The sequence below is a fragment of the Tamandua tetradactyla genome, chromosome 13 (genome assembly GCF_023851605.1).
Source record: "Tamandua tetradactyla isolate mTamTet1 chromosome 13, mTamTet1.pri, whole genome shotgun sequence".
Classification (NCBI taxonomy): Eukaryota; Metazoa; Chordata; class Mammalia; order Pilosa; family Myrmecophagidae; genus Tamandua; species Tamandua tetradactyla.
In genome coordinates, this window is record NC_135339.1 from 27913916 (window position 1) to 27933669 (window position 19754).

Consider the following 19754-nt stretch of genomic DNA (forward strand, 5'->3'; position numbering starts at 1 on the left):
CCCCAAATGGACCCAAAACTTCAGGCTCATTTCTAAAGCACTTATTGTGTGCCACGCCCTGTGCTAAATGGCACATCATCATAGTTAGCCTCCAGAACAAATCTATGTAGATTTCATGTCCACCTTCCTGAGAGGCAGAGACTAAGCCATAGAAAGGGAAAAGTAAAAAAGCTGGTGGGTAAAGAGAGAACTTGAACAGGTCTCTGCCCTCATGAAGCTTTGTTAACTTGTTTCTGTCTCTCCTACCAAAATATAAGCTCCACAAGGGTAAAACCATTATCTGTCATGCTTACTGCATATCTCCCACATCTAGAACAGACTCTCAGACATGGTACATGCTCAGTGAATATTTGCCAAGTAAATGAAAGAAAATAAGCCCAAGAGATGTCAATGTTTGTCAAAGATTTCCATCCAAGATATCCTTAGTAACAATATAAAAAATCTGTCCAACAATTCACCAATGGATTTTATTCCCACGCAGTTTGGTGGTCTCAGTGCTATACTACAAATGGCCATTGCATTAAGGATTTGAATAAAATATCTAAAACATTCCAGTATTTTTTCAGATGTTTAGTCATCATTAAAAGTTCATTCTCTGGGTGGGCCAAGGTGGCTCAGCAGGCAGAGTTCTCGCCTGCCATGCCAGAGGACCCGGGTTCAATTTCCAGTGCCTGCCCACGTTAAAAAAAAAAAAAAAAAAAAAAAAGTTCATTCTCCTGTACAAAACGAGCAGTCAGAAATAGTTATAATACTGTGGCAGTCAGTAAATGTATATGAGGAAGAGTTTTTAAAATAGACTTTTATTTGCAAAATTAAAAAATAAAATAAAACAAAACTAGTCTGATTCAGGATTATTTTTCTTTCTTCGTGTCCCTTTTGAGTAACTCTCAGATTCTGTTCTTTCTTTGCTATGTTCTGTCTGTTGTTTCAACCATTCTTTTTCCAGCTGTTTCAGCATGGCAGGAGTGAGCAGTCCTTGCTGCACCAGTGTGGAAGCGAGGGATTTCTCTCCTGCACCATGGCTGAGTGGCTCTGCAGCTTTATTTCCTAAATTTTTGGTGCTGCGTATCCTTCTAGCTTGGCTCCTTGAGGTTCCTGACAACCCTGCTGACATGCTTTCCAATTTCAATAGCTTACGTGTCTCAGATATTTTAATCAATTTGGTGATGTTGTGTACACCATCTTGGATAATGCCATCTAGTTCTTTCTGGAGATCTCGGATAAGGCTGGCATCTGGAAACATATCCATAAATCGGTAACTGGAAAAAAAGACACAGTATATTATAGCAATAGCTCTTATCAATTGTTAGGCTAACCTCAAAAACATACCTATACCCTGACACTGATTAATTCCAAATGTTTTCTTTTATACAGACTTCTGTCCAGTGCCTTTGCTTAACCTTATTTCTGCCCCAACACACCTGAGGAATATGCCATCATAGGGAAGCTCATTACTTGTATCTCAAGTAATTCTGATATGCTCCTCTAAAGGGACATGTCCCTTCTTTTTGAATCATTGGTCTGGAACAGTGCTTCTCAAATGTTAATTACAAATGAATCACCTAGGATCATGACAAAATGCAGAATTTAATAAACTAAGTCTGGAATGGGCCTGATATTCTATATTTCTAACAAACTCCCAGGTGACATGGATGCTTTTGGCCCAGGGAGCACCTTCTGAGTAGCAAGGATCTAGTAGACCTTCTCACCTAGTTATTTTAACTAGAATCATAAGAACCCCTTAAGATTTTTTTGGAACAGATATAAACCAGGTTCAACTGCCTTTATGGACAATAAACCTTTATGGATTACAAATAAGAAGCACCCTGCAAATGTGTACCTAATTGAAAGAGCAAAGACCATTTATAAAATCTTTGATTTACCTTATTACTTAGAAAAATGAGTGCACATAAGAGAAAAATTTTGGTACCTTAGCCACAGGTAGAGATCTAAGACATCATGGACAGCTTCAAGATCCATGAGGTCTTTAATATTTTTAGGTGGAAGTATTGGCCATTTAATAAATCGGCGTAACCAGGTAAATGTCAATGGCTCATTCCTGCTATACTGCCTGGCAAACTGAGAGAAAGAGAAGAAAAGAGTTTAGAAAAGGAATCAGAATTCACTTAAGTCTCTGATTAGAAAGAAAAAGGAAGAAAGCATAACAAAATGTTGACTGTAGTTGTGTTTTAATAGGCAGACTGATTTCTTTACACTTTGCTATATTAAAAAAATTAAAAATATTTGCTACTTTATAAAAGTACTTAAAAAAAAATGATGATTTTCTTCTTTTCTAAAACCAGGGCAATAATATGTGTATCAGAAGTTGTTCAAGGACTATTGCCCTAGGTCTTATCTGCTAGCTCTCCTTTATGGATAGTTGATGTTCTAAGCTATAGGCAGACAGTACCTGAAGAGTCCCATTTCTACCCCTTCAAATAATAGTCCCACAATCTCAAATATGAGCTCCATTTTCTATATCATGTTAATATCCTCCCTTATTATAAAGGCACTCTTTGAAGTGACCTGGGACAAGGTTGATCATAAGCGCATCTTGACTCTGCTTCTTACTATCTGTGACTTTGTCACCACTTAGTGCTTCAACTTCCTCAATGGTGACCCACCCGCCTCCTTCTTGAACCATGAGCCACTGTTGAGGAATAGCTTCGAAAACCGTTATCACACCGCAGACCACATTAGGCATCATTATGCAGCACCTATACTACAGGAAAAAGGAATACAACCATATAGACCTTTCAAGCAATAATTTAAAATCTTTAGCTTTAAGAATAAGCTACTTTCAAATGGCTCATTTCTTAATCAGGGAGAATTATCTCTAAATGCTTAACCAAAGCAAACAATATTTCAAAGAAAGTTAGGACAGCTTTAGACCAATTGTGGTTAAATAATGCTATGATTTTATTAAATTCAAGCTGGTGTAACCTTCTAAGTTTAATAAATGCCAAGTAGGACTGCCATGAAGCCTGCAAATGTGACCACACTAACCTGTACCACACTAACATATTAAACAGGTTAAGCTAAACACAACTTTCAAGTTATCTTAGAAAGGCACTGGTTTTAACATTTTTGGTCACAAACAACCAGTGGAAGCCCAATATGTAAAAGAGAAAGTGGGGTGGGATAAATGACCATTCACTGAGATGTTCATCCAACAGCCGTTTCTAAAGAAGCTCCATGGAACACAGTTTTAAACACCCTAAGAGGCATTAGAGGTCAACAAAGGATTGAGCTCAATGGGACTTACAGTTTAATAATGATGGAGATCAAGGAAAAGTTAAAACTGCTAGCTCTCACATTCTAATATTTAAACTGGAAATATAAGCAAATTGTTGACCTGTACTATTCCAGAGAGTACACTACTCTCTAATAAAGAGTTTCTGCTTCATTAATCAGCTACTTGAGGATGGTACAAATGGGACCAAAGCCATGGGAATGAGCTCCATGGAGGCCAGTTTACTGCAGAGAAAAAAAAAAGACTGTTCCATAAACATCTATCTGATGCTAGCAAGCTTTCTCAAAAATGTCAGCTCTAAGAAACATATGTTATCAAGGGATTTTCTAGTAAATACCTGGAAAAGAAAGCCCTCTAAGCCATACTAAGTTTTCACATTTCTTTTCAGAAAATAGCAAGTTGCAGAATTATTATGATGATATTTATGGGAAAACACAGACACATAATCTATAGAAAAGTACCTATATGTATGTAAATGCAAAGGAAAAGGTCTGCAAGGATACACACACTGACAAGTGATTATTTCTGAGGACTGGGATTAAGGGTAAAAGCAAAACTTAAACCTATCTATATTGGCTCAATTTTATACAAAAAATATATAGGTTTTGTTCATGTAATTTAAAACTTAGGGGCGGGCCGCGGTGGCTCAGCGGGCAAAGTGCTTGCCTGCTATGCCGGAGGACCTCGGTTCGATTCCCGGCCCCAGCCCATGTAACAAAAACGGAGAAACAAAATACAATAAAACAAGAAAATGTTTAAAAGATGTTTCCCTTTCTTCCTCCTTTCCTTCCTTCTATCCTTCCTTCCTTCTCTCTGTCTTTAAAAAAAAAAAAAAAAAAAAAAAAAAAAAAAAAAAAAAACTTAGTTAACAAAAATAAGTTTAGAAAGAGATTTGATTAGGCCAGGGCTAGTATGCAGAACACTACAGCCTATAAAGGATATTGCAACTAACCTACACTAGCAAGTCATGAAAAGATTCAGAGAAGAGGAAACCTTTGGTTAGTGGGGTATGGAGGGCACTTCAAGAAGAGACAACAGGAAAAGGAAAAAGATGGCAGCTTAGTGAGGTGTGAAATTTAGTTTGTCTTCCAGAGCAGCTAGTACATAGCTAGGAATAGTGCAGAACAAATGGTGGGGCCATATCAGTGACCGGACACAGAGTATATCAGTCTGGACAAGCTGGACTTGTCCAGCTTGTTCTGACTGGACACAGAATTGCAAACCTCTAAAGCCATGGAGGCCAGCACCCCTCCCCCACGGGCATAGCAAGCTGGTTTCCCGAGGGGAAAGGCTTTATTAGCAGCAGGGACTTAGCTCAACCAAGCTCCAACTGTAGAATTAATTAACAAATTCTGACTACTGAAAATAGGCCTCCAGCTCAGACAAACCTCAAATAAGAGCTAAAGGTACTAGAAGTTTTTACACTGACCAGGGAGGGGGCAGGACTGATGGGTGGGGTGGGGGTGGGGAAAGAGACAGAGATTTTTTGGATATGACAGCACAAAATACTTGAAAAGGGCTAGACCCTAAAAAAGGGGAGAGGGGCACATACAGCCTGGAGATACATAGAGTAAGAAACCAACTTAAGTTCTTGATTAAAAAACCAGAGGAAAGGGAGTTCTGCTCTGAAAAGGATTTTTCTTTCTTTCTTTCTTTCTTTTTTGCTTTGTTTCTACTGCTTAACAGCTCAGCAGATAGAACTGCAAAGGCTTGACAGGCTCCGACTGTGCCAGGAAAGGGCAGAATTAAGCTTATCTGAGAGATAAAGTGGCTGGTCAAGTGAAAGAACAATTTCCTGGAGGCTGTGCCTTTCCCAGGAGAGGGATGGGGCCCAGCTCAGGTGGAATCCCACCCTCAAGGAATTCAGACCCCAGGACTGGAAAACTCAACCAATGAAAGCCATCTTACAACCTCTCCTCTGTCTTAACCATGCCTCCAACAGGGAGAATCTGCTGAAGTTAAAGGCACCACATCACTTTATGTTGGTGGAAAACTGCATGCAGACAAGCACCACATACTGGGCAGGATAGGAAAAACACAGTGTCCAGAGGCTTCATAGAAAAGTGTGTCAACCTGCTGGGTTTCACCCACCCTCAAAGAAAACTGATACAGGTGACTCTTTGATCCTGAGAGAAGGCCAGTCTAGTCTCGGGGAAAATCTGACTGGGGTCTCTAATATCTAAGTGGACCCACCCAAGGCAAAATAAATAAATACATAAAAGGCTCCATATAGGCAGGGCAAGAAATAAAAAAACAAGAACAGAAAAATTCTGATCCATTAAAATCTATGCTAGAGAATGTCAAAAAACAGATGGAGAACAAAGCCATCTGTGTTGGCTTGAAAGGATGTATGTCCCCTAGAAAAGCCATGTTTTAATCTAAATCCCATTTCGTAAAGGCAGAATAATCCCTATTCAATACTGTATGTTTGAAACTGTAATCAGATCATCTCCCTGGAGATGTGATTTAATCAATCATGGTTGTTAAACTGGATTAGGTGATGACATGTCTCCACCCATTTGGGTGGGTCTTGATAATTTTCTGAAGTCCTACAAAACAGGAAACATTCTGGAGAATGAAATGAATTCTGAGAGAGCAGAGAATGCTGCCGCACCATGAAGCAGAGAGTCTACAACCCAGTGACCTTTGGAGATGAAGAAGGAAAATGCCTCCCAGGGAGCTTCATGAAACAGGAAGCCAGGAGAAGAAGCTAGCAGATGATGGATGCCATGTTCACCATGTGCCTTTCCAGATGAGAGAGAAACTTTGTGTTTGCCACTTGAGAGAAATCATTCCACTTGAGAGAAACTCTGAACTTCAATAGCCCTTCTTGAATCAAGGTATCTTTCCCTGGATGCCTTAGATTGGACATTTCTACAGACTTGCTTTAAGTGGAATATTTTCTTAGCCTTAGAACAGTAAACTAGCAACTATTAAATTCCCCTTTTTAAAAGCCATTCTGTTTCAGGTATATTGCATTCCAGCAGCTAGCAAACTGGAACACCATCTAAGCAAGAAAATCCTAGGCAAAAGAGTGAAAACAATCTCCAGAAGAAACTAATTAAGGAAATTAAATGCCTAGACACCAGCAAAAAATAACAAGTCATACTAGGAAAATCGAAGATATGGCCCAGTCAAAGGGACAAACCAACAATTCAAATGGGATACAGGAGCTGAAACAACTAATACAGGATGTTCGAACAGACATGGAAAATCTCATCAAAACTCAAATCAATAAGTTGAGGGAGGATATGAAGAAGGCAAGGGACTAACAAAAAGAAGAAATAGAAAGTTTGAAAAAACAAATCACAGAACTTATAGGAATGAAAGGCACAGTAGAAGAAACAAAAAAACAATGGAAACCTACGATAGATTTGAAGAGGCAGAAGAAAGGGTAGTGAAATGGAGGAAAGAACACCTGAAATCTAACACACAAAAGAAAATATAGGGAAAAGAATGGAAAAATATGAGCAGGGTCTCAGGGAACTGAATGACAACATGAAATGCATAAATATACGTGTTGTGGGGGTCCCAGAAGGAGAATAGAAGGGAAAAGGAGGAGAAAGAGTAATGGAGGAAATTATCACTGAAAATTTCCCACCTCTTATGAAAGACACAAAATTATAGATCCAAAAAGTCCAGAGTACCCCAAACAGAATAAATCCAAATAGATGTACTCCAAGACACTTACTAATCAGTGTCAGATGTCAAAGGGAAAGAATTTTTTAAATTTCTTTATTAATTTTTAAATTAAAAAAATGACAATAAAGAAACAATGATTATTACATTCTACATATATAATCAGAAATTCACAATATCACATAGTTGCATATTCATCATCACGATCATTTCTTAGAACATTTGCATCAATTCAGAAAAAGAAATAAAAAGACAACAGAAAAAGAAGTAAAACAAAAACAAAAGAAAGAAAAAAAATTACACATACCATATCCCTTACCCCTCCCTTTCATTGATCACTAGCATTTCAAACTAAACTTATTTTAACATTTGTTCCCCCTATTATTTATTTTTATTCCATACGTTCTACTCGTCTGTTGACAAGGTAGATAAAAGGAGTATCAAGACACAAGGTTTTCACAATCACACAGTCACACTGTGAAAGCTATATCATTATACAGTCATCAAGAAACATGGCTACTGGAACACAGCTCTACATTTTCAGGCAGTTTCCTCCAGCCTCTCCATTACATCTTGGATAACAAGGTGATATCTACTTAATGCATAAGAATAACCTCCAGGATAACCTCTCGACTGTTTGGAATCTCTCAGCCATTGACACTTTGTTTCATTTCACTCTTCCCCCTTTTGATCGAGAAGGTTTTCTCAATCCCTTGATGCTCAGTCTCAGGTCATTCTAGGGTTTTTCTCAATCCCTTGTTGCTGAGTCTCAGCTCATTCTAGGACTTCTGTCCGACGTTGCCAGGAAGGTCCACACCCCTGGGAGTCATGTCCCACGTAGACAGGGGGAGGGTGGTGAGTTTGCTTGTTGTGTTGGCTGGAGAGAGAGGCCAACAAAAGAAGTTCTCTTGGGGGTGACTCTTAGGCCTAATTTTAAGTAGGTTTGACCTATCCTTTGTGGGGTAAGTTTCATATGAACAAACCCCAAGACTGGGGGCTCAGCCTATAGCTTTGGTTCTCCACACTGCTTGTGAGAATATCAAGAATTCAACTTGGGGAGGTTAAATTTTCCCCCATGAATGAGAGAATTTTGAAAGCAGCAAGAGAAAGGCAATCCATCACATATGAACACCAATAAGACTATGTGTGGATTTCTCAACAGAAACTATGGAAGCGAGAAGGCAATGGTATGATATAGTTAAGATTCTAAAAGAGAAAACCTGCCAACCAAGAATTCTATATCCAGAAAAATTGTCCTTCAAAAATGAGGGGGAAATTGAAGCATTTTCAGATAATCACTGAGAGAACCTGTGACCAAGAGACCGGCCCTGCAAGAAGGGAAGATAGGAAGGGAAGACAGAGGCAGATAGGAAAGGACAGGAAAGAGAGGTGTGGAAAAGAATGTAGAAATGAAGACTATAAGTAAAGTTTAAAAGAGAAAAAAAAAATATATATGACATATAAAATCCAAAAGGCAAAATGGGAGAAAGTACTGTCCTTACAGTAATAACACTAAATGTCAATGGTTTAAACTCCCCAATCAAAAGATACAGACTGGCAGAATGGATTAAAAAACATAATAAACCTTTATGCTGTCTACAGGAGACACATTTTAGACCCAACACAGGTTGAAAGTGAAAGGTTGGGAAAAGATATTTCATGCAAACAATAATCAGAAAAGAGCAGGAGTAGCTATACTAATACCCAACAAATTAGACTTCAAATGTAAAGTAATTAAAAGAGACAAAGAAGGACACTATGTATTAATAAAAGGAACAATTCAACAAGAAGACATAACAATCATAAATATTTATGCACCAAGCCAGAGTGATATGAACAGTGAATAAAGAAGTATTCACAAAGCCCCTTTGGGAGAACGGCGAGAAAGGGTGAAAAATTCAACTTCCCCATGTGGAGAATTCCTAATATTCTCACAAGCAGTGGGGACAACCAAATCAATAGGCCAAGCCCTCAATTAGGAGGTTTGCCCCTATGAAACTTATCACTGCAAGGATAGGCTATGTTTACTTAAAATTAGGTCTAAGAGTCATCCCCAAGAGAACCTCTTTTGTTGCTCAGGTGTGGTGGCCTCTCTTTCTCGGCCGACATGGCAAGTGAACTCACTGCCCTTCCCCACTACATGGGACATGACTCCCAGGGGTGTAAACTTCCCTGGCAACGTGTGACAGATATCCTAGAATGAGCTGGAACTCAGCATCAAGGGATTGGGAAAACCTTCTCGACCAAAAAGGGGAAGAGAGAAATGAGACAAAATAAAGTGTCAGTGGCTGAGAGATTCCAGAGTTGAGAGGTTATCCTGGAGATTATTCTTACGCACTGTACAGATATCCCCTTTTTAGTTTATGGTGTATTAGAGTGGCTAGAGGGAATTACCTGAAACTGCAGAGATGTGTTCCAGTAGCCATGTTTCTTGAAGGCGATTGTATAATGAAATAGCTTTTGTAATGTGACTGTGTGATTGTGAAAACCTTGTTGTGTCTGATGCTCCTTTTATTTATGGTATGGACAGATGAGTAAAAAATATGGATAAGAAATAAACAACAGGGGGAAAAAGATTAAAATAAATTGAGTAGATTGAAATAGTAGTGGTCAATGAGAGGGAAGGGTAAGGGGTATGGCATGTATGAGTTTTTCCTTTTTCCTTTTTTATTTCTATTGTTGGAGCGATGCAAATGTTCATAAAAATTATCATGGTGATGAATACACAACTATGTGATGATATTGTGGGCCACTGATTACACATACCATGTGTAGAATGTTTGTATGTCAAGAATGTTCATGTTTGTTGGCTGTTTACAATAAAAATATTAAAAAAATAAAAAGAGAGAGAGACAATAGCACATGCAAGGGCCCAACATGATGAGGAAACAGAGTGGGGGTTAGACGTTCAGTTTCCACTGCCCTTCTCTGGGCCCTTTGTTTGGATGAATCACACCCACTGTGTTCCTCAGAAATCAGAGAACTACATTCTCTACCCAATTGTGTTAAAAGAGAAGGAACCGCTGATACATCCTAGAGCAACTGGGGCAGAGAATAAAAAGATATTTGCAAGCCCCCCTGAGGGACTGGGGTAAAATGTGGAAATTAAACTTCTCCACCTGGGGAATTCCTGATATTCTTGCAAGCAATAGGGCCTACCAATTTAAAAGCCCAAGGCCTCTGGGGCTTGCCCTTATGAAACTTATTTCTGTAAAGGAGAAGCTAAGCCTACCTATAATGATGTCTAAGAGTCACCCCCAGAGAACCTCTTTTGTTGCTCAGATTTGGCCTCTCTTTTGAAACCAACTTGGCAAGTAAATCCACTGCCTTACCCCCCTATGCAGGACATGACCCTTAAGGAGTGTGAATCTTCCTGGCAATGTGGGACATGACTCCTGAGGATGAGGCTGGCCCTGGCATGGTGGGACTAAGAAAGTCTTCTTGACCAAAAGGGGAAATGAAATGAAAAAAAGAAATTTCTCAGCAGCTGAGAGATTTCAAATAGAGTCGAGAGGTCATTCTGGAGACTTGCTGGACGGCAGCCCCTGTCAGAGCAGGCCACCTGTCAGAGCAAGACCCCCTGCTAAGCATGCCAACCTCAAGTCGCTCAGTCCAGGAGGGGTAGGGCTGAAGGAGGGGGACACTAAAGCCTGACATCTGCTGGCCAGATGCGGCTAGGAGTTCATCTTAGGTCTCCTGTGTAGTAATCAGCCATCCTGCCACTGGAGTACCCATGTATCCAGGTCTACCTTATAGTAGACCCTTAAGTTGAATTGTATCCGGTACATGAGATCCGGACCTTGATTTGGCAAAAATTAACTGACAAAAAGGAACATTTAGCAAAAACTAAGTAAATACAAAACTTCAGAAGAGTGAAGGAAACCAACCTGCATAATAACCATATCAAGATAATCAAATGAAAATAAAATAAAAAGATAATCAAACACCAAGAACATGACAGAAAATCATAAAGTATATGAAGATCCAAGCAGAAATGGCCCAGTCAAATGACCAAATCAAAATTCCAGAGGGGACAGATAATATGGCATAACTACTCAAGGATATTTATAAAGAAATAAAGGATATCATGAAGACACTAGAAAAGCATAAAGAAGAATTCGGGAGGTTAAGCAGAAAAATGGCAGATCCCATAGAAATGAAAGATACAGTAGATCAAATAAAAAATATACTAGAGACACACAATAGCAGATTCGAAGAGGGAGAAGGAAGAATAAGTGAGCTAGAAAACAGAACAATAGAACTAGAGCACAGCGAAGAAAAATGGAAAAAAATGCAAAAGGATCTTAGGGAAATGATGGACAACAAGAGCAAAAATGTAAGAATTACTGGTGTCCAGAAGGAGAGAAGAGTAAAGGATTGGGAAAGTTAGTTGAAGATATAATTGGAGAAAACTTTCCAACCCTAATAAAAGACACAAATATACACATCAAAGACGCCCAGCAAACTCCAAATAGAATAAATCTGAACAAGCCCACTCTAAGACACATACTAATTAGACTGTCAGATATTGAAGAGAAACAGTTAAGTCCTGTTGAAAAGAAAAGCAATTACTACATACAAGGGAAAACACATAAGACTAACTTCAGACTACTTAACAGTCACCATGGAAGCAAGAAGGAAGTTTGACAATATTTTTAAGATTCTGAATCAGAAAGGTTTTCAATCAAGAATATTTAATCCAGTCTAGGTATCCTTCAAAATTGAGGGAGAGATTAAAATCTTCAAAGATAAAGACTGAGAGAACTAGTAAACAAGACACCAGCCTTACAAAAAAAACTAAAGGGAGCCCTGCCAGCTGAGGGCATAGAACTGAAGAACAAGCTTCACAATGATTACATAGATACTTTATTTAAATATGCCTATGGTTAAGCTAAGATATCCATTTTTGGTGGTTCTAAGTATATTGTTTGCTTTATTAAATTAAAAAAATTAACAATAAATAAATAAATTGCATTAAAAAAAGAGAGAGAGAAAGAAAAGGCTGTAACATTGGAAGCTCATCATCCTCATACAAGACAGCAATTCCTGGCTCAGTATCTTACAGTTAAAAAAAAACTGAATACTACTGCCACCACTAGTCCCTAATTTCACCTCTCCCTCAAAATATTACTCCAACACTAATAAGGGAAAAATGGATTATCAGACAAAGCACATCCCCTTCAAAAATTTAACCATCTTTGTTTTAGCATCTTCACAAAGGCTACCATATAAGCTCAATACAAGGCAAGGGTTCTCTTCCCGCCCCCAACTCCCCCAAAAAATTATCTGTAAGAAAAAAGGGAATCACTCTATATTCAAATTCTTATAAAATCTCTCATATTACAGGGCACACAACCAATTTTTTTAGTTTGAAAAACAAAGTACTTTTTGGGGAAATGCATCAACACACACAAAAAAACCCTCAAAATATAAAGATAAAGGCTTACCTGTAGCAATGAAGAACAGACAAAAGGCTGCTTCTTGTTGATAGGAGCTGTGCAGAAAACATACCTCACTCGTAGATTTAATGGAATATGTTGTATCAAGTCTGCGGAAAATTTAAAATCATCCATATTGCAGACAAAATATTGCCCATCAACTTGTGAAAAGTCTACAAAAATATCCTAACAGAAAAAAATACATGAAGTTATTAGACTGCCAAATTGGGCATGAACAAATTTGACAAATCTATAAAAGACAATCCCTTTAATGCATAATAGACTTCCAGAAAAGTCTGCTTTATTCACTGCCTCAAGCTTATAAACTTCCTCATAGCCTTCCCAACCTGAAACACTCAGAGAGAAAATTCCTCAGGAGAAAAGTCCCAGAAGAGTTTGAGAAAAAGTTTTCACTTTCAATATAAATTTCATAAATAATAGTTCCACAAAACAGACTATCCATTCATGCCTATGAGACTACCCAGTAATTCTCTGACATATCACCAACATTTTTAGAATTGTATACAACACAAAAGTTTTAAAAGTGAGTTTCTACTTACAATGAGATTAGAAAGCGTTGTATCAGGGAGATGGTAGGCAAACATTTCAATCTGTTCAGCAGTTGGATGAAGTCCAGCTGCCTTTAGTAACAGTAAAAGAAAAAAAAATAAGCTAATTTTTTAAAAAAAGGATATATTTTCTTAAGTTATTTCAAGATAAAGTCCTATATTCAGGCTAAGCTCTCACAAATAAGTTAAATTCCAAGAATTTCAGCAAAATAAAGATTTAAAAAATCATTTTACCATTTATCATCAATTTGGAAAACTAGTAAGATGATTTCTGTAAACCTAGCATCTTATACACATTGAGTAATTAGTCTTTTGCCTATATTTTAATCATATATATAAAAACCTATGATGATCTGGGAAACTACCAAAAAGTGCTTTCTAGTGTAAAACAATTTTTCAAGTGTCAATATTCCCCAAGGAACAAAACTGAACAAGAAAAACCCAATCTCACTGATGAAGGCAAGTGATACATATAAGAACATTTCCTAACTGGAATTCAGTTATTTCTTTAGCTTATTCTATAATGGTAAAAGAAATGCACAAAAATGAGTAAAGAGAATGAAGCAAGGCAAAAGAAAAAAGGGATTGGGAAAGAGAAAGAAGAAAAGAGAGGAGGGATCTGAGGCATAAGGGAAGAGTTTGAATAAAAGATAAGAAGTGTAGTAGGGAACTAGGGGTATCATTACCAACTGCCCTGGGAGTCACCCATGAATCTCACTGCCCTCTTAACAAAAGCTACAGAAATTATTTCAACCACAGCTTTCATCCAGAAACTTATTCTTATATCATCTCATATATAAACACCCCTTTACATAGAATCAATGAAAAAATGGGATAAGCCACGTAAGTCAATTTTCTAGGCAACTTTAAATTCCAATTATGTTTTTAAAATAGTGATTCTGTTAAAAAATATATTCCCCTGACTCATTAACTATAATAACCAAAATTTAACATTAGTCCTTTCTGCTTGAAGTTGTATTGTTTAGTGCTGTCCCTCCGTGGTCCCATCCCTACACATCTGAGGTTTCTTCTACATTTAGGCTCCTGATAATTCTGCTAACTGCTAGATAGCTCAATGTGCCCACCTGAAACAACTGTTCCTATCCCACCTGCTGCTAGATTCCAGAAAAAAAACTAAAGAAAAATCAGGTTATCCAAATCTGTTCAATATGGATCTTTCAGTTGTACACTACTCTCTGACCAAGGAGTCTTTATGGCTCTCCAAACAATAAAGTAGAGCCCTGCCCTAATAAAGATTGCAGAGTAAGAAGCTTAAGGGTTTGGTGCCCCCACAGAAGCTTTGAACAACCAGTGAGAACTGGCAGAAACATTATTCTCAAAGCTTCAGAAAACGGTTAAAAGATTGTAGTAATAGGGTGAGTGACAAATCAAGAAAAAGTCAATTTAAAAATAGTAGGATCTCGTGGTACCCTGGCTGGCCCCCCTTCCCTTCCCCTCAAAGGCTCAACACAGCTGGCCTACACTCCCAATGTGGGTCCTGGCTCCAGAGAGAGCAGAGTAACCCTCATGCATATACACATCTGGCCCAATCTCTCCAGTGGTAGCCAAAGGGACTGAACCAGGACACTTGTCGTAAGCACCCCATTCAAGAAATTTGCTTTGTGTGTAGAAAGCAGCTCATAGAACTGTTCTAGAGAAAGCTGTGAGAGAGCAGTCAGGTCACAACTACCTAGGGCAAAGGAATGCTCTCTGTGGGACAGATAGTCCAGTGCCCAGGACTGTGAGGAAACTATTTCCTAAGGAAAAAGGGATTAATATCTGCGCGAAAGGGAATAGCTAGGGCCACACACACATGCCCAAGATAAGACATATGTTCAGAAAGTGTGCTGGTTTGAAATGGCGTAGGTACCCTTGAAAAGCCATGTTTTAATCCTAATCCCATTGTGTAAAGGCAGCGTTTCTTCTAATCCTTATTTAGCACCGCATGTTTGAGACTGTAATTAGATCATCTTTCTGAAGATGTGATTTAATCAAGAGTGGTTGATAAGCTGGATTAGGTGATGACATGTCTCCACCCATTTGGGTGAGTCTTGATTAGTTTCTGAATCCTATAAAAGAGGAAACATTTTGGAGAATGAAAGAGATTCAGAGAGAGTAGAGTAGAATGACATACCCACAAGAAGCAGAGTTCACTAGCTAGCAAACTTTGGAGATGAAGAAGGAAAATGCCTCCCGGGGAGCGTCATGAAACAGGAAGCCAGGAGAAGAAGCTAGCAGACGACGCCGTGTTTGCCATGTGCCCTTTCAGATGAGAGAAGAACCCTGACTGTGTTCACCATGTGCCTTTCCAGATAACAGAGAAACTCTAACTGTGTTTGCCATGTGCCTTCTCACTTGAGAGAGAAACTCTGAACTTCATCGGCCTTCTTTAAGCAAGGTATCTTTCCCTGGATGCCTTAGATTGGACATTTCTATTGACTTGTTTTTTAATTGGGACATTTTCTCGGCCTTGGAACTGTAAACTAGCATCTGATTAAATTCCCTTTTTTAAAAGCCATTCTGTTTCTGGTATATTGCATTCCAGCAGCTAGCAAACTAGAACAGAAAGGATGAGAGAGGCACCTGCACTTCGGCTTGCAGCTATTCTCTAAACTCACTGTATAGATAAACTCTGAAGGAAGCATCTGCACAGATCAATCTGGAAAGTCTGAGAAAGGTGTTTTCTTTTCTTGCTTGGTTTTTTTTGGTTAGCTTATGGCATTCAAGGGAATCTTTATCATAACCCTAGCTGGATACAATCTCTTTTCTTTTTTTTAATTAAAAAAAATTTTTATTAATAAAACCAATCAACATACAATATGAACATTTTTTATCACATAGTTGTATATTCATCATCATGATCATTTCTTAGAACATCTGCATCAATTCAGAAAAAGAAATAAAAAGAAAACAGAAAAAAATTCATATATACCATACCCCTTAAACCCTCCTTTTGATCACTAGCATTTCAATTTACCAAATTTATTTCAACATTTGTTCCCCCTATTATTTATTTATTTTTAATTCATATGTTTTACTCATCTGTTGATAAGGTAGACAAAAGGAGCATCAGACACAAGGTTTTCACAATCACACAGTCACACTGCGAAAGCTATATCATTATACAATCATCTTCAAGAAACATAGCTACTGGAACACAGCTCTACATTTTCAGGCAGTTCCCTCCAGCCTCTCCATTACACCTTAACTAAAAAGGTGATGTCTATATAATGCATAAGAGTAACCTCCAGGATAACCTCTCGACTCTGGAATCTCTCAGAATCTCTCAGCCACTGACACTTTATTTTGTCTCATTTCTCTCTTCCCCCTTTTGCTGGAGAAAGTTTTCTCAATCCCTTGACGCTGAGTTCCACTAGCTGGATACAATCTTACTGAACAGAAACCTCTGAGTCAAAATTCTACCAATAACCCACTAAAATATCACAACATCCAGATTTCTTTTGTTGAAACCTGGATGGGAAGCAATGGCCCAGGCAAAGGAGAAGATTTAAAGAACTAGAAACCAAAAGTGAGAATGACCAGTCGTGGGACATACCAGACAAAAACTGAAAAAATGGTGCTAAGTATGCTTTAAAGGAAAGCATGGACAAAAAAATAAAGGATAAACAACAAATGAACACATAGAGAATATCAACAGAGAGCTGGAAATTATGAAAAGGTACCAAACAGAGCTGAAGATCACAGTAACGTTATTAACTCCCTGGAATGCTTCCATAGCACACTGGAGCTGGCAGAAGAATCAGTGAACCTGAAGAGAAGACAACTGAAATCATTCAGTTTTTCTAAGAAGAAAAGCGAAAAGTGCCTGAGGAACCTGTGGGACACCATCAAGCATACCAATACATGCACTGTGGGAGTCCCAAAAGGAGAAGAAAGAAAGAGGCAAAGAGGCAAAAAGATAGATCCAAGCAGTGGCATATTATAACCAAACTGCCAAATGCCAAAGATAATTCTGAGAGAATTCTGAGAGCTGCAAGAGAAAAGCACAACGTGTTACATAAAAAGGAACTTCAATAAGATTAAGTGTCAATTTTTCATCAATAACCACAAAGGTAAGAAGGTAGTGGGATGCCAACCAATTCTATATTCAGCAAGACTGTCTTTCAAAAATAAGGGAAAGATTATGATATTCCCAGATAAACAAAGCTGAGGGAGGTTATCACCACTAGGGCAGCTCTAAAAGAGATGCTGTAGAGAGTTTTAAAGGTTGAAAGAAAAAGAGTAGACAATAGATGAAAACCACATGAAAAAATAAAAATCTCCAGTTAGGGTAATGACATGGGTACTACTGTATTTTTGCTTTGTAATTCCACTATTTACTCTCTATAGGATCTAAAAGGCATATGCATAAAATGCAATAATAAATCAGCAGCTTTGGACTCAGAAGGTATAAACATACAATTGGTAAAAAGAACTACATAAAGATGGGGGGAAAGAGGGGTACAGGACCATAGTTTGTGTATATATTGAAGTTAAGCTGGTATCAAAGCAATAAGACTATTACAGACTTAGGATGTCAAATTAAGCCCCATGGTAACTAAAAGAAAATATTAGAGAATATACAAGTTCATAGAGACAGAAATTAGAGTTCATGTTGCCAGAGGTGGGGGGAGAGGGAAAGGAAGGTGGGCAGAGTTAATACATATGAGTATAGGGTTTCTGCTTGGGGAAATGGGATTTCAATAATAGAAGGTGGTAAGGGTGCTGCAACATTGTGAATATGATTACTACCCACTGAACGGTATGTGTGGGAATAACTGAGATGGGAAGGTTTTATACTGTATGTAAGTTCCCACAATCAAAAAAAAAAGAAAGCAACTGAAGAGACAGTAGATAATGGAATATGTGATCCTGGACAGTTTCTAATAAGGGAAGAGAAAAGGCTCAAAGGAACATAATTAGAACATATGAAAAAGTTGGAATATACAATGTATACTTTATATCAATGTTAAATTTCCTGAACTTAACCGGCACATAAGATGGTTACATAAGTGAACGTTCTTGTTCTTAGGAAATGTACATGGCAGTTTTAAGTGTTCAAGGAGCATGATGTGTACAATCTATACAAAGAACAGACTGATAAACAGACAGCAGACAGAATGACAGATAGATGGATTGACAGATGGGTAGACAAAAGTGATACAGCAAATGTGGCAAAATTTTAAGATTTGTGGAGGGGTATCTGGGAAGACAGGCATTTTCTGGAATTCTCCGTATGGAGTTTTATTATTTCTGCAGTGGTTCTATAAGTTTGAAAGTATTTAAAAATTAAACATTTAATTAAAAAAAAAAACAGTTTAGGGGCTTCTTGACATTATTTTCATGGGGCAATTTTTTTCTTCACTTATTTATGTTTCCAGATGTCTGAAGCAACAGTCTGAATGGTAGGTGAAGGAAGGAATGATTGTACTCTTAGAAAGAAGAAATTAATATGTTTTCCTTACCCTTATAGGATCCACAGGCCTATTCAAAATTTCCTTTAACAAACTGAGGTCTTCACGATTCATTGTGGTAACCAGCCCTTCTTTAAATTTTGTGCTGAATCTACCAGCTCTGCCAGCAATCTGAAGGGCTTGAGACGTAGTGATTGGTTCTATTTCTTTCTCTCCCTTTTCATTAATACTGGGTTTTATAAGAGAGTAAAAAATAATTCTTTGAATGCTCCTGAAAAAGAAATAAAAATCATCTCACAGGCTGCTTTATGAAAAAAAACTCTTATTACTTGAGTCATCACATAAAATCCTTACTCTGATTTTAGTTTAGGTACACTTGAGAAGTTTTGCTCACTGTAAAAAACAAAGAAGTTTGTTGATTACTCACTTCCTCCTTTTCAAATATTTTTTTAACTGTGTAAATTTACTAAAAATTAAACTGCAAACTTAACAATGAGTAAATTGTGCAGTATGTAAATCATACTCCAATAAAGCTATAAAATACATATATCTCATGAATATAAACACACAAAAAGTGTTCTCAGACTGCTTTAAAAAGTTGGCTGTTATTCATGGCTATAATTCTAAAAACTATAAAAGTACAAGTTGCCTTGATTACTCAGGGAGGAATATTTAGGCTTAACACTGTTCTCTCTAGAGATAGCACCCCACGTGCATAATAGGCACTCAGAAACTTATTGACTAAGAAACTGAAAATAAAGTAATATAACAGTTAGCACTGGTGGAAGGAAGAGCCCCACAACCTAGTGTTATTTTATGTTTTACTTTTATCCCCTCAACAGTTGTATAAGCAAGATAAATCTATAATACACACTTGTAATAGTTAGGATCAGGTGTCAACTTGACCAGGTGATGGTACCTAGTTGTTCTGTTTCTGTGAACTTAAATCATCAGTGAGTGAATTTCATCTATGGCTGATTACATCTGCAGTCAGCTAAGGGGAGTGCCCGCCACAATGAGTGATGTTTAATCTAATCAGCTAGAGGCTTAAAAGAAGAAGTCAGAAGAAAGGGAGCTCAGAGCTCACATAGACATTTGGAGATGCAGAGAGGAAACTTCTCAGGGGAAGTTGTTTGAAACCAGAAGCTGGGAAAGAAGGCCAGCAAACATCACTGTGTGCATTCCCATATGGCAGAGGACCCCAGATGAAAACTAGTTGTCTTTCCTCCAAAGAAACATAAATTTGTAATTAATTAAATGTCCTTTATAAAAACCAATCCATTTCTGGTGTACTGCATTCTGGTAGCTTCAGCAAACTAAAACATTCATTTTTTTAAATCAGTGTTTGGTCATTCTAATGCCAATTAGAAAACTGGTGGGGGGTGGGGGAAAGCCACCTAACCCACTGAGTATTTGTCCTTATTAAAAACAAACTACTTAC

The 19754-nt window shown here is 37.9% G+C and overlaps 1 protein-coding gene across 6 annotated transcripts in view; it reads right to left on the reverse strand.

Moving 5' to 3' along the window:
• Window positions 1-694: 694 nt before the first annotated feature.
• SUPV3L1 (Suv3 like RNA helicase) overlaps window positions 695-19754 on the reverse strand; it is a 48912-nt gene continuing 29852 nt past the window's right edge. For all 6 annotated transcript variants that reach the window (XM_077125070.1, XM_077125072.1, XM_077125073.1 and 3 more), the window contains 5 exons: window positions 18365-18584; window positions 12891-12971; window positions 12340-12516; window positions 1931-2079; window positions 695-1259 (listed from right to left, as the gene is read on the reverse strand). In XM_077125070.1, coding sequence (XP_076981185.1) covers window positions 836-1259; window positions 1931-2079; window positions 12340-12516; window positions 12891-12971; window positions 18365-18584 — 1051 coding nt within the window. In that variant the 3' untranslated portion in view covers window positions 695-835. The remainder of the gene's footprint in view (window positions 1260-1930; window positions 2080-12339; window positions 12517-12890; window positions 12972-18364; window positions 18585-19754) is intronic.